Source organism: Erpetoichthys calabaricus, chromosome 8 (genome assembly GCF_900747795.2).
Source record: "Erpetoichthys calabaricus chromosome 8, fErpCal1.3, whole genome shotgun sequence".
Lineage (NCBI taxonomy): Eukaryota > Metazoa > Chordata > Cladistia > Polypteriformes > Polypteridae > Erpetoichthys > Erpetoichthys calabaricus.
The window spans coordinates 22,505,125-22,519,159 of NC_041401.2; the positions used below are offsets into that span (position 1 = coordinate 22,505,125).

The following is a 14,035-nucleotide window of genomic DNA, read 5'->3' on the forward strand; positions in this document are numbered from 1 at the left end:
TATCTATCTATCTATCTATCTATCTATCTATCTATCTATCTATCTATCTATCTATCTATCTATCTATCTATCTATCTATCTATCTATCAGAAAATGTAACAGAAGAGGAGTCACATGAAGAACCAGTGATATACATCCCTTTTTACTCACTGTATGCCTCTCTTAATCCATTCTGGCCTCTTTCTTTCTTCATCTGAGCTGGTGTCTCTCAGTCCACACATCAAGGTTGTTGGTAATGATGAGCAAAGGTAAGATTCAATTTGTATTTAATATTGTGAAAATTCATGTCATAGGCAATTTTGCAATTGAAAAACACAACCTGAAAACACACTAAAGTAGTTTGTTGGAGATTGTAAAGGTGTCTTTTTGGTGGGGGGGGGGGGGGGGGGGGGGTGAGTGTAAAATAGGGAATATTGTTCACACCTGATCACACTTTAATGTTCAATGGAGAAATTCAAACTTCAGTTTGTATTGAGTGGATATTAATGACACAACGGTATTTTAGGTGTCCCTGAGGGCTAGGAAAACATCTGCCACCTATGCTGGACTGATTATTGTGGCCAAAATTGTGACCTGAGCTGTGAGGCAGCAGTGCTTGATAAAATGATATACTCCAAGTGCACAATTCTCCAAATTCTTATCTCTCTGTGCATTTCCCGAGCTCTAACCACAACTAACTAATACTCACAGAGCCTGTGATGCAAGGGATGAGCACAACATACTCGCCTGGGGATTTGAGCTGTCCCTGTCGCCTCCTGATCTGCACTACAAATTGAGGAGCATAACATGCTTAATCCAGCAATGAAGACACAATGTACAATGAATATATGAGGAATAATAATGTATTTTCATAGTATTCTTATTATGGTCAGCTAATGTACCGCTCAAACCATAAATTATTAACATTTGCATGAAGCTGATCAAGCAACACCTTAAAGTGTGAGGTGAAGTCGGCTTGTAGTACAGCCCAGTAAAACTTCTATGCATGTCAATCAAACAGGTAGTGGCAGATTACGTAGTGACACCCCCATCCAACATGGCTGCTACAGCACTGTGATGTCATGCTGGACTCTCAAAGCATCATGGGATGCTGGAAAAAAAAACATTCACCTAACCCAGATGCATGGCAAATTTTAAGAGAAGTCTTCAGTGAGCAAGGTCACCAATAAACCCAGCAAATTTGTTATGAAAAACACTTGTGGTGAATTTCACCCATCAACACTTGTGTGTTACATCTGTTCTTTTCTGAAGCTGAATAAAACATGTAATCTATACCATACTGGTGAAATCAATTCTATTTATGCCTCTCGTTCACATCAGGGTGGAGAAGAATGTGACATATTGCATATTTACCACACAAAGCACACCATTGTGCACGTTACTGTGTTTCAACTGCAGCAAATGTCACTGCACGAAAGTCGGCACACCACCAACATTACCAGCAATCGCCCTTTCCAGTTTCTTCATTTCTGTAGTAGAGACCCACTCCTTTCCTTTCTTTCCTTTCCTTTCCTTTCCTTTCCTTTCCTTTCCTTTCCTTTCCTTTTCCTTTCCTTTCCTTTCCTTTCCTTCTCCAATGCATGTATGGGATTGCAATTGTCAAGACTGTCATCAATAATCAGCAATGTGGGATTCTAAGCACACCTGGTGTCTCAACAAAATGTCTAGACATGGACAGGAAATGAGTCCATGATTTAAATACAAAATGTCACACATACACATGTGAAATTTCTCAGATTTTGTCTGACATTGCCCTTCTTAAAACACTAAAATGTACTAGACATTTTAAATATACTTTGTTAATCTCCAAGGGGAAATTGTCCTTTCACGTGACCTCTGGGAGTCAAGGCAGAAGGTCAGCCATTGCACAGTGTGTCCCCCGGAAAGCAATTTTCAGCTCATGGGCCCAACGGAGTAGGATCCCTTCTTGCATGATCTTCTTGCATTACCTTTTAAAGTGTTTTGCATGCTTTTTAATTGAGGGTACGTTGCTGGCCCATTGACCCATCAAATTTAGACACTTTTTCATATTTTATTTTTGTAGCTGGAGTCCCCATCTTGATTTTCTCCAATGGCCGGGATCTGCTTATGGGTGATGTCCACGGGGCGCAGCCTCCGTACTTTGGTGCACTCCACAAAACCGAGGGATAGTAGTTGGAGTTGACTACCATATCAGCTGAGAAGGATCTTTTACACCGACACCAAACAAGATAAGGTCAGTAGGTGGTGCAGGACTCTCAAAACTGGCAGCAAGTTGATTGAATTTGTCAAACATTTTACTAAGGCGGCATGGTGGCACAGTGGTAGCTCTGGTGTCGCGCAGTAAGGAGGGCAGGGTACACGTTTGCATGTTTTCCCTGTGTGCTCTGGTTTCCTCACATGTGTCCACAGACATGCATTGTATTGAGGATTACTTTTGTTCTGTTCTGTGTATTGTGTTGTATTGACCCCCATTTCTTTTTGACACCCACTGCACATCCAACATACCTGGAAAGGGGTCTCTTTTGAACTCGCCTTTCCTAAGGTTTCTTCCATTTTTTCCCATACTAGGGTTTTTTTTAGGAGTTTTTCCTTGTCTTCTTAGAGAGTCAAGGCTGGGGGGGCTGTCAAGTGGCAGGGCCTGTTAAGGTCCATTGTGGCCACTCCTTGTGTGATTTTGGGCTATACAAAAATAAATTGTATTGTATTGTATTGTTAGGTGAATTGCCGATCCTAAATTGGCCCGTGTGTGTGCTTGAGGTGTGTGTGTGTGTTCACTTGTGATGGACTGGCACCCTGTCCAGCGTTTGTTCTTGCCTCTGCCCCTGTGCTAGCTAGCTCCAGCAGGACCCCCGCGACCCTGTTTAGGACTAAGTGGGTCAGAAAATGACTGACTGATATCTTGCTATAAAACATTTGACAGGTGAAGTGCTCAGTTATTTTCTTTAGAAAACAGTTAAAAGCCGTTAGAACAGATGCATATTTTAGTCCTTGAAAACAAATCAAAAAACGTGAATTAAAATATACTTTGCAAGATGAATTTTTGTTGATAGCTGCCTTCATTTGATCTACTTCCATCGTATGGGCACACCGCGCATGTGTGTGTTTTCAGCAAATATTGCATTACCAACATTTTTGTTTAATCCATTGCAAATGTGGAGGCGATTCTGTTACATTTATTAATGCCAACAAAGCCGCCTATTATGGCTGCACCTCTGACGTAGTCTTTAATATCACCACGCTGGCCTTGCCGCTTTAATGATCCTTCAATTTGAAGATACACTTTCAACAAGTTAGAAAACTGAAATTGGACGTAGACTTAGAGGGGACTACCCAAACCCATGAGAAAAATAAAAACATACTTTAATAAGTTGGGCATTCCTTGGGTTCTTAATGTTTCTTTTCATACCAGAGCTATTTAAAACTTACGTTATTGCTATAACAACTGAAATTGCATAGTATTTTCTTTGGTGAATCCCATATACATAAAAATGTTGATACAAATGGACAGAATAAGGACAGCAGTAATCATCGCTACCCGGAGCCTCCAAATAACCAATATAACGGAAACGGAGTTTGACATATTCATTAAATTGTTGCAGAAATTATTTCAACTGAAATCAGACACTAAAAGTGAGGGGCCCCTTCTGGACTTCAAAAAGTGACACAATATAGAACCACAAAACACTCATTGAAGAAAAATACATTTAAAATCCTGATGGCAATCTGTAGCCTTCTTCAGCCACTCAAAAACTAATTGTTATTATACACTGAGTGAGAATTAAGATTGGTAAAGCCTGCAGCTATAACTGGCATTTGCAAAAAATAAAATAACAAGGGCTAACAGAACAAGGCAGGTTATAATTCCAGTGTGCTGGACATCAAGAAAAGATTTTATATACCTATGGAAGAGCCACAACATTCAAACCACTGCCATTGAAGAAGAAGAAGAACATCAATTATCTTATTAACATGGCACATGTCGAGAGGTCAGATATACTGTGCAGCAAGTTAACAGTCAGTTGTCGAAGGTGATGTGTTGGGAGCAGGAGAAAAATATTAATCTTGCAATAAGTCTAGTTATTCTAAAACATCAGTAGCTTTATATCCTTTCTCGCAACTGCAATAACTGTGGACTGTCTATTTATAAGCACTACTTTAAGTAAGTTTTTTCTAAAAATAAAAATCTATGTCTACCCACTAGATGGCAGCACTAAGTAGGCAAACGAGATGTGGCCTGCAAAGCTCATCAGCAAGCGGCTGTGTCTACAGTGGCTGTAAACTGAGATATGGGCTTCTCTCACATTGACAGGTTCAATGAAGATACGGCTTAACTCATACCTCATGTTGAAAGTGTTGTCATCGCTTTTGCAAATCCAATACCAAATGGCAAATAACAGAGACATACACACTGCATTCGTCATTAAAACAGACGTCACATTAGAAAACATTTGTAGTGATGCATTTTGTTACTACAAATGCTTCTGATGCACCATCTGTTAGAATGGCAAATGGAGTGTATTTAATGACTACATGCATTACAAAATACGTTTCAATAGGTGGTGCACTGCAAACATTTATGTCTGAATATGCTGAGGTGTACGTTGATAATTTAGATTTCAGGTCTGCCCTAGACATGTAGCACGGCTATATATACAGTATATATATATATTATTTATATATATATATATATATATATATATATATACTGTATATATATACTATTATATACATATATTATATATACTATTATTAAAAAAAAACTTGCAGCGAGATGAGACTTGATCTTTTGAAGAGAGAAACAGAGAGACAGAGACAATTTCACTTACGTGAGACAGACAAGTCATGTCATACTTACAGCGTTCGGATGCAAGTCCAGTGTGATACAACATGCAGAGCACGTGATAGATAATGGAAGTAGGAAGGTCTCAAAAAATGAGAGTAAAGATCGCATAAGCACAAACAAACTGAAAATTTTACTCAGGGAAATAACGGAACAGCAAAAAGAGATTGAATATTCAGGTGCTGTACAGGCTTTTAAATGTTTGAAGCAGCACACGAAATGCAGATCACACATCACGACAGCATCAGCAAGCCAGCAGCTGACCGAGCAAAGAGGAGATGAAAAAAAACACCTGTTAATTGTTTCCCAATGTATCACTGTTTAACTGGGGTTTCGGAGGAGTGGCTACATCACCTTGGGGTGCGCTCAGCCCCCCTCTTGCTCGGGCAAAGAGGAGTTAAAAAAATTGTATTTGTTTCACATTGTATCACCATTTAAGAGGGGTTTTGGAGAAGCGGCCACTGGCCGGGGGGGAAACGAGCTGGCGAGCAAAGCGAGCAGGGGGTGAACCCCCCTAGTATATATATATATATATATAAATATTGTGATAAAGGCACTATATATGCGCCTGACCCGACACAGATTGGACACGGAGGCACACGTAAAAATAAATAAACTTTTATTTTTTCTTCAGCTGGAGGGCACGTCTTTCCCGTGTCCCCCAGCCACAACACAGTCCCAAAGCACCAACACACAAAAGTAACACACTCTTCCTCTTCACCACTACTCCTCCCAGGCAATCTTGTCCTTCTCCACCCGATTCTGGCCGCTGAGTGGTGGTTGCCGGCTCCTTTTATTAGGCACTTCCAGGTGTGGCGAAACCAGTGTTCAGAAGGGTCCAGCAGCTCCTGCTGCAGCACCCCTTGGCGGCGCCTGTGGAACCCAACAGAGCTGCACAACACTCCATCCTCCATGAAGCCCTGGGGAAATCAGAGGCACCACTGCAACCCAGGGAGGCTGCCATCTAGCGTCCAGGGGGAGATACTGAGTTTCCCATGCTTGCTCCCTTGGAAAATATGCTGCAGGGGCGTTCCAGCCAGGCATGGGCCCCAGCCATCCGTCACAATATATATATATATATATATATATAGTATGAAAAGAGAGACAAGCAGAAAAAGGTTTGAGGATCCACCCCATATATTGTGACAACAATTATTCAAATGAAAATAGCACCAGATCAGTTTCTGGGATAGAGTCCAGAATGGGATTGACTAACAAGGTGAAGGTGGTTGAAGTTTATAGGCAATGGGCAGGAAGAGGCGGGTCCACGAGGGAGATGCATAAGTGAGTTCAGTAGAAGGGCGTGGTCAGGCAGGGAATGCGGGAGGCTGGCTTGTGCTTTAGCTGGGGTTCCCCTTTGGTGATCTGTAGAAGAGGTAGAAGAGACATTAGCTGCAATTTATCAACCCTCGACTCCACGTCTTACCCTCAGTTATGCCCTAAGAGTGCCCCCCTAAGCACATGTGTGTGACTATGTATATATATTATATGTAATATATATATAAAATCTAACATCTGTCTGTATGTCTGTCCGCATTTCACGAGAGAACTACTTAATGGATTTAGATCGGGTTTTTTCTATAATTTGCATCAACATTCTGGTTAATTTTGCGACCTCTCTCATTGCGGTAAGTATCATAGTTCGCTTAAGGTACCAATTTATTTGCAGACAGAGGCTGCGGGCCGATTGGAGGGGGAAGTGTGACGTCAGGAGTGGGGAGCCGAGCCAGGCCCTCCTCACTCACCCGCCAGTTTCCATTCGAATCGCTTTATCTCTCGTCAGGTTTTGGAGCGGACCTTGCCTCCATTTAGCTAGCGATACCTGTTTGTTTATTGATTTTTAAAGTATGTCCTGTTTCACTACTACACAGGCAAGGCTAGTATATATAGTATATATCCATCCATCCATCCATCCCATTATCCAACCCGCTATATCCTAACTACAGGGTCACGGGGGTCTGCTGGAGCCAATCCCAGCCAAACACAGGGCGCAAGGCAGGAAACAAACCCCGGGCAGGGCGCCAGCCCACCACAGTACAGTATAGTATCTATATATAACCCAATACTATTTGTTGGTCTCCTGCTCTCTTCGCATAGTGACACATCTCCTTGTAGAAACATTGCATTATATATATATACAACACTTTTTGAATTAATTAAAAAATGGATTTGAAAGCAGGAATTTTGTGTAATATTTTGTCTTGATTTATGAACCTCAATTTGGAAAAGGTATGGAGATAGTAATGTGAGGGTGGCTCATTAACAAATTTTATCTAAATAATTTTCCTCCGATGAAAACTTGAATATTGTGAAACTGATCAGGAATATTTGTTTTCTTTTAGTTATTTGCCCTTTTTCTAAATCTCTCATTCTTGTCTAGCGGGGCAGACAGTCTCCTTTTGTTTACTTTGCTATATCGACTGTAGTTGAATGGGGTTGAATGTAGCTTGATGGGCCCTGCGTGACACTGCCTCGCTTGTGCTCAGGACTAAATGATTGGCTTCCACTCATATTAGTATAATTGTAGTCACAGCATAGCGGTTCTGATAAAAAAAAAAAAAAAAAACAGAAAGAAAATGACATTTTTTGGAGTAATTTTATGTAACCCGAGGACTTAACAAGCTGTATTTATTTTCACTTAGCCATCAGCTATAGATGTTTCTCGGCTTCCTCAAAGGGCTTTGCTGCAAGTCGCTCTGTTTCAGTATTTGAGCCCTGAGCCAAGAAAACTGGAAAGATGGAACATGTTATTGGATGCCGCGTAACAGGGCGATTCCCAATCAAGAAATTTCATCTTACAAATACGTATTTAGTGTATAATTCAAAAAACAAAGACAGTATTGATGACTTTTTCTTGGCAGGCTCTGTGAAATGCCAATGCAGCTCATAGCTCCATTACGATGCCAAGTGTGAAAGATTTCCAGAGCAGGGCCACAGTGGGCCTTACAGTTTAGATCTTCTCATCTGCAGTCCGAACTATTAAGGCCCTTGTGTTGGTCACTTTAAAACAGTGGCGGACCGTCAGGGCCTGCAAGGCCTTCTCTGCTGGCCTAAAATAATATCTGAATCACAAACTGATGTTAATTATAATTTTGTCCATGAATACTTATTAAATAATTCCAAATAGTCTCTCCGCTTCCTTTCATAGCTTTTTCCGATGGTTGTGCTGCTTCCAGACATGTATTTCGTATTTAAAGCATTCTAACCAATCACATTTCAGCCATACATTTGTTGCTAGGCAGGGTCAAAGTCAAAGAGTCTGCCAGGAGGTCTTCACAATCCGTTCTGTAGGCCCTCTAACACAAATAAAATGTCGATTAAACGTTGCTTCAACCAATCAGATTTTGAGTTAGTCTTCACTAGGGCCCTCTAGCAGGCGTACAGCAACGTCACCGTATTCAGACCCGTTGATTGGATAGGATGGTGTAATATAAAATCTGAATGAGAGCATCATGGGGCAGCTGTAACATTGGTATGTTTGGCGGTGAGCATTCCCGTGTCACTGCTTCTGTCGAACGAACATTGTCAGCCCCCTAAAGCGAATTAAAAAATAATGTCAGAAATATGACAGGGCAGGTTTGACTTTCAGCATTAGCTTCGATGGCGATAGAAAGGGACTTCGTGATGGAACTGAAGCACACGGATAATCTGTACGACAGAGTAACTGAACTGTTTTTGAGGAAAAGAGAGGAGGATGGATTTTGTTTACAAATAATCCGAATTTTTGGTGAGTAAAATGTTGCGATTTTTCTAAATAATATTGCAAGTTTATGAGTTATTATTGATGTTTTTTATGTGTGTCGCGGGCTTGTAGCTGTAGTAGAAAGGAACTTGTTCACCCCTGGTTTGTCTATTCAATAAAGGCATTTATTGTGGCTACAGGTGTTATTTTATCTGCAATGCAACGGCTCTTTATACTGTATTTCTGCATATTAAGATGGTTTTTATAACCGTAAATTAGTTTTTTGAGGGGCGGGTTGATTCAGACAGAGCACTACTGAAGGCCTAGGTGTGAAATGCATGGTCTGCCACTGCTTTAAAATATTATTTTTTACTTGTGTGTAATGGCCATTAGTTAAAGATGAGGTGTGAAATACATGGAAACCTCCATGGAAACATGGAGTGTTCTAATGTTCTAATCCCCTTTGGGGATGCTGGGAAATGGAGTTCTGTCTTGTAGTAGCACTGCTACAAATGGCACCACAAGGTGGCAACCACCCTGAAAATTAATAATTGTGCAGGGTCGCAGAAAATACATTTTAAACCAATCACTGAGTGTATTATTGTAAAGTTTGTGAGACTTACCAAGAACATTTATTGGGTTCATCTACTCCTGTCCTTAAAATTTAAAACACACACACAGATAAACATGCACATACATAGAGACCCTAGCTAGACAAAGTCTCTGGAGGGTGCCAGTTGCCAGTCGTCCAGCAATATTCCACCACAGAATTCACGTAGAGATCCTAGCCAGACAAAGTCTCCAGTGATGCCACTTGCCAGGCACAGGATTCTCTACATAGGGACTCACCATTACCAGTCACTGTTTTTAATAATGAACAATGTAATATGGTGTTCAGTCTGATGGCTGTAAATCTCCAATTTTTGTCTCATCAGACAAGCAGAATCTTCTTTTAGCTGACTTAAGAGGTCTCCAATGCCCCTTCTGGGTAACTCTAGCTGAGATGTTGCGTGTTTTTTTTCTCTTTGCCACTCTCCCATTAAGCTGTGAGTGATGAAGAACCCAGTTAACAATTGTTGTTTTGCACAGTCTGTTCAGCTTCCTCCACTGTAACTTGTTAACTCCTTCAGAGTTCTCATGGGTCTCCTCTTGGTCACTCACTCAATCTTCTTGCTCGATCATTCAGCCTGCTCTGGCAGTTTTACGGGCTATGCCACACTCTTTTCATTTCTCAATTATTAGAGTTCTTCAAAGTTCTCATGAGTCTCTTGGCGGCCCACTCACTCATCTTCTTCTTGCCTTGATTCACTTAGTTTTTGTGGTCATCATGCTGTAGCCGATTTCCAGCTCTGCCATTCTCTTTCCATTCCTTAATGATTAATTTAACTGTGTATTTTAATAGACTCTATGGGCATCCATTGCTCCACTCCATTGAGGGGGCTGTTGCTTTATTTTGTACGTCAGTGATAGCCCTTGGTTACACTAATGGGTAAGACTTAGGGATGGGTGGAGGGGTTATCGGACTCAAGTCAGTAAACAATGTGACCAAAAACCTGCAATGCCATTGACTGTCCAATGGAGCTATTGAATCACAGAGCTGAAAGGTCTGCAGCAGGGACCCAACTTGAATATTTGGGTGATTGGATAATTTATGGTATCTATCGTCTGCCTTCTGGTTTTTCAGTGCTGTGGGTTCAGATGTCTCATCAGTGCTCCTTTTTTAGATATACAGTGCATATAGACACAGGGACAGCGGTGGGTTGGCACCCCTGCCCAGGATTGGTTCCCCTGCCCTGTGCCCTGTGTTGGCTGGGATTGGCTCTAGCAGACCCCGTCGACCCTGTGTTCAGGATTCAGCGGGTTGGAAAATGGATGGATGGATAGACACAGGAAGCAGAGGGTAATGGTGTGAGGAACCTTACCAGAACTGGCTGATGTTCAGAGTGGTGTCCCAAAGGGGTCAGTGCTTGGATATTTGGTGATTTGAATATTTTATGGTCTCCATCCCACTGCCTTCTGTTTTCCATAGAGGTGCTTGGAGTGTACTTTTGTTTTATTGTGCAGGTTGGGCCACCATTTTGACCAATTACATTGATTGCCCTTCCACATACAATGGTGTTTATCTTACAATCAATTCAAAATCCCAGACAGGTGACCTCCATTCTGTGACTTGAAAAATTAATTGGTTGTACCAGTGTTGATTAATGGTGTTGTATTGTAGGAGGTCATTTAATTTTCTTTTTAATATTTGTAATTAATGTGGAGCTCTTTGCCGAGATCTGTGTTCACTTTGACATTAAAGTCTTTCTTTGCTGATCAAGGTCAAAAAGCCCAAATGAAATGCACTATGTTTCAACTTCCAAGGGTGTGAACTCACTTTTTATAGGCACTGCGACTCACTCATCCTGTTTTTTTATATTGAAATAGGAAATCAAGAATCTTGATACAACAAGCCTAATAATATGAACTTATGACATCATCCATCCATCCATCCATTTTCCAACCCGCTGAATCCGAACACAGGGTCACGGGGGTCTGCTGGAGCCAATCCCAGCCAACACAGGGCACAAGGCAGGAACCAATCCCGGGCAGGGTGCCAACCCACCGCAGGACACACACAAACACACCCACACGCCAAGCACACACTAAGGCCAATTTAGAATCGCCAATCCACCTAACCTGTATGTCTTTGGACTGTGGGAGGAAACCGGAGCGCCCGGAGGAAACCCACGCAGACACGGGGAGAACATGCAAACTCCACGCAGGGAGGACCCAGGAAGCGAACCCAGGTCCCCAGATCTCCCAACTGCGAGGCAGCAGCGCTACCCACTGTGCCACCGTGCCGCCCTTATGACATCATTTTAAGGGGAATTCTAATTAACGAATTTTCATCCAGAGAAGGAACGCAAAATGTTCTGAAATGTGTATCCTACCCAGCTTGGCCCCTTTTCTAAAATGTAAACCAGCTAATCTCTAAACAAGGAGTTCTTTATTTGGGGTGTTGCAGGTGTTTTCTGTTGAATGTTGTCGGCTCCCGTGTCCAGGTGGTTTTAAATTGTATCAGTTCGACTATCCTATAAACCTACCGTGGACTGGATAAACAATAAATTGTATGTTGTGAAGGAAGAGTGAACAGGCTAGACATGGTGGATTTAGACGGGAGTAAACCGAGTCACACTGATTGCTGAAAGTCTTGGAATTCCAATTGAATTGTGTGGATCCGAACAGTAGGGTAAGTAGCTTGGGAAACTTTTTAATTTCTCACATCGAAATGGTAAATGAAAGAAAGTGGGAGTTGAAATGTCTTTGCTTCCTTTCTTAATGGGGCACAACTCGAGTTTGGACTTGGTGGTGCACCGTACTTGAGATTTTCTTTGCAGTCACCTAAAAATTGTTTGTCCTTGATTCTCACCCACTACAGTAATAGGCGCTTTTTACACAGATTTGCTGATAGATAGATAGATAGATAGATAGATATGATAGATAGGATAGATAGATAGATAGCTAGATAGATAGATAGATAGATAGATAGATAGATAGATAGATAGATAGACAAAAGACACCATATGATAGATAGATAGATAGATAGATAGATAGATAGATAGATAGATAGATAGATAGATAGATAGATAGAGTAGATAGATAGATAGATAGACAAAAGACACCATATGATAGATAGATAGATAGATAGAAAGATAGATAGATAGATAGATAGATATATAGATAGATAGATAGATAGATAGATAGATAGATAGAGAGATAGATAGATAGATAGATAGATAGATAGATAGATGGTGTGGCGGACAGCCGGAGCCCTTACCCAGCCGAGACACCCTGAGTATGGAAGGACCGAGGGGGAGAGAGTATTTTCAAGACCCTTTCTGCCCTGGAGAGAAAGAGGGCAGTCCCCTTGTTTTCCAGCAGGGCCATGGGTCATGAGCATGGAAGCTCAACCCTGCTGAGGCCCATGGCCACCGCCAGGGGTTGCCTGGACTTTTACAGGGCCCTATTTGGCAGCACTACCGCCACAACCAGAAGTGGTGCTGGAAGAGGCTCGTTGGTCACCTGGAGTCCTTCTGGGAACCCTATAAAAGGAGCCAGTCACCATCACTCAATGGCCAGAGTCAGGAGGAAGTGGACAAAGCCTGAGTAGGAGTGGAGGTGGAAGGACTGGCGGCAAAGAAGGGACTGTGCTCTGTGCTTTACTTTGTGCTGTGTCCTACCTGCCTGTGTCGAGGTTTGGAGGTCTGTATGCACCCCAGGGCTCATTGATATGCATGGGAAGTGAAGGCTAACCCATCTGGTCCAATCCCACAGAAGAGCTAGTGTAGCGCAAATTGATAAAACACTTAATGCTGGCCATGAGAGAAAGGTTCCAGAACATACAGCTAGCTGAATAGGGCTACATAGCAGCAGACAGATCAGAGTGCCCATGCTGACCCCTGTCTACCGCTGATCGTGCATGCAATGGCCATGTGAGTATCAGAATTGGCCCATGGATCAATGGCAGAAGGTGCCCTGGTCTGATGAATCACATTTTCTTGTAGATCATGTGAACTGCTAGGGGCAAGTGCATCATTTTTCTAGGGAAGAGATGGCAGCAGTGTGCACTATGAGAAGAAGGCAAGCTGGCAGAGGCAGTGTGATGCTATGGGTAATTTTTACTGGGAAACCTTGGGTCCTGGCATTCATGTGAATGTTATATTGTCACATACCACCTACCTAAAAATTTCTGCAAACCACATACATACCTTCATGGCAACAGTATTCCCTGATAGTAGTGTCCTCTTTCAGAAGGATATGCACCCTGCCACACTGCAAAAGTTGTTCAGGAATGGTTTGAGGAACACGACAAAGAGTTCAAGGTGTTGACTTGGCCTCCAAATTCTCCAGATCTCAAACAAATGAAGCATCTGTGGGATGTGCTGGAAAAACAACTCTGATCCATTAAGATCCTACCTTGCAACTTACAGGACTCGAAAGATCTGCTGCTAACATCTTGGTGTCAGATACCACAGGACACCTTCAGAGATCTGGTGGAATCCATTCCTCAATGAGTCACAACTGTTTTGGCGGCACAATGGGGTCATAAGCAGTATTAGACAGGTGATTTTAGTGTTATGACTGATCGATGCATAGGTGAATATGAAGAGGGATGGACAACAAAGTGCTGGAGCATATCCAAATAGCACTGGCTGTAAGCATGGCCGGATTAAGGTGGGTGCTATTGATGCTGCAGCATTAGGCCCATTCCTGAAATAGGCCCAGATGAAAACAGACGAGAATTTTCCAGAAGCTGAACAGTTTTCATTTGCTATATTAACCTCAAAATAATTCTTAGAATGAAATTTGGAGTCCGACTTTCGGATGCCTAGACACAGCGTTACTTATTATACAGTTACTATTGTTCTTTGCGTTGTGACGTAACTATAACGTCGTGTTTATTGTTAACCTAAGATTTCAGGTTAATGCAATCAATTTTACGTTAAACAGTTTACTTTGTAATTTAGCTGCGTTTTTTGCAATATCTT

General features: G+C 41.9%; 1 protein-coding gene across 1 annotated transcript in view; it reads left to right on the plus strand.

Annotated features, from left to right (window-relative positions):
- The window catches only part of lrp2a (low density lipoprotein receptor-related protein 2a), a 357,969-nt gene that overhangs the window by 97,125 nt on the left and 246,809 nt on the right, over nucleotides 1–14,035 (plus strand). The window contains 7 exon segments of the mRNA XM_051930710.1: nucleotides 2,045–2,103; nucleotides 2,106–2,169; nucleotides 2,172–2,223; nucleotides 11,512–11,560; nucleotides 11,562–11,619; nucleotides 11,622–11,668; nucleotides 11,670–11,731. Of these exon segments, the coding sequence (XP_051786670.1) occupies nucleotides 2,045–2,103; nucleotides 2,106–2,169; nucleotides 2,172–2,223; nucleotides 11,512–11,560; nucleotides 11,562–11,619; nucleotides 11,622–11,668; nucleotides 11,670–11,731 (391 nt within the window).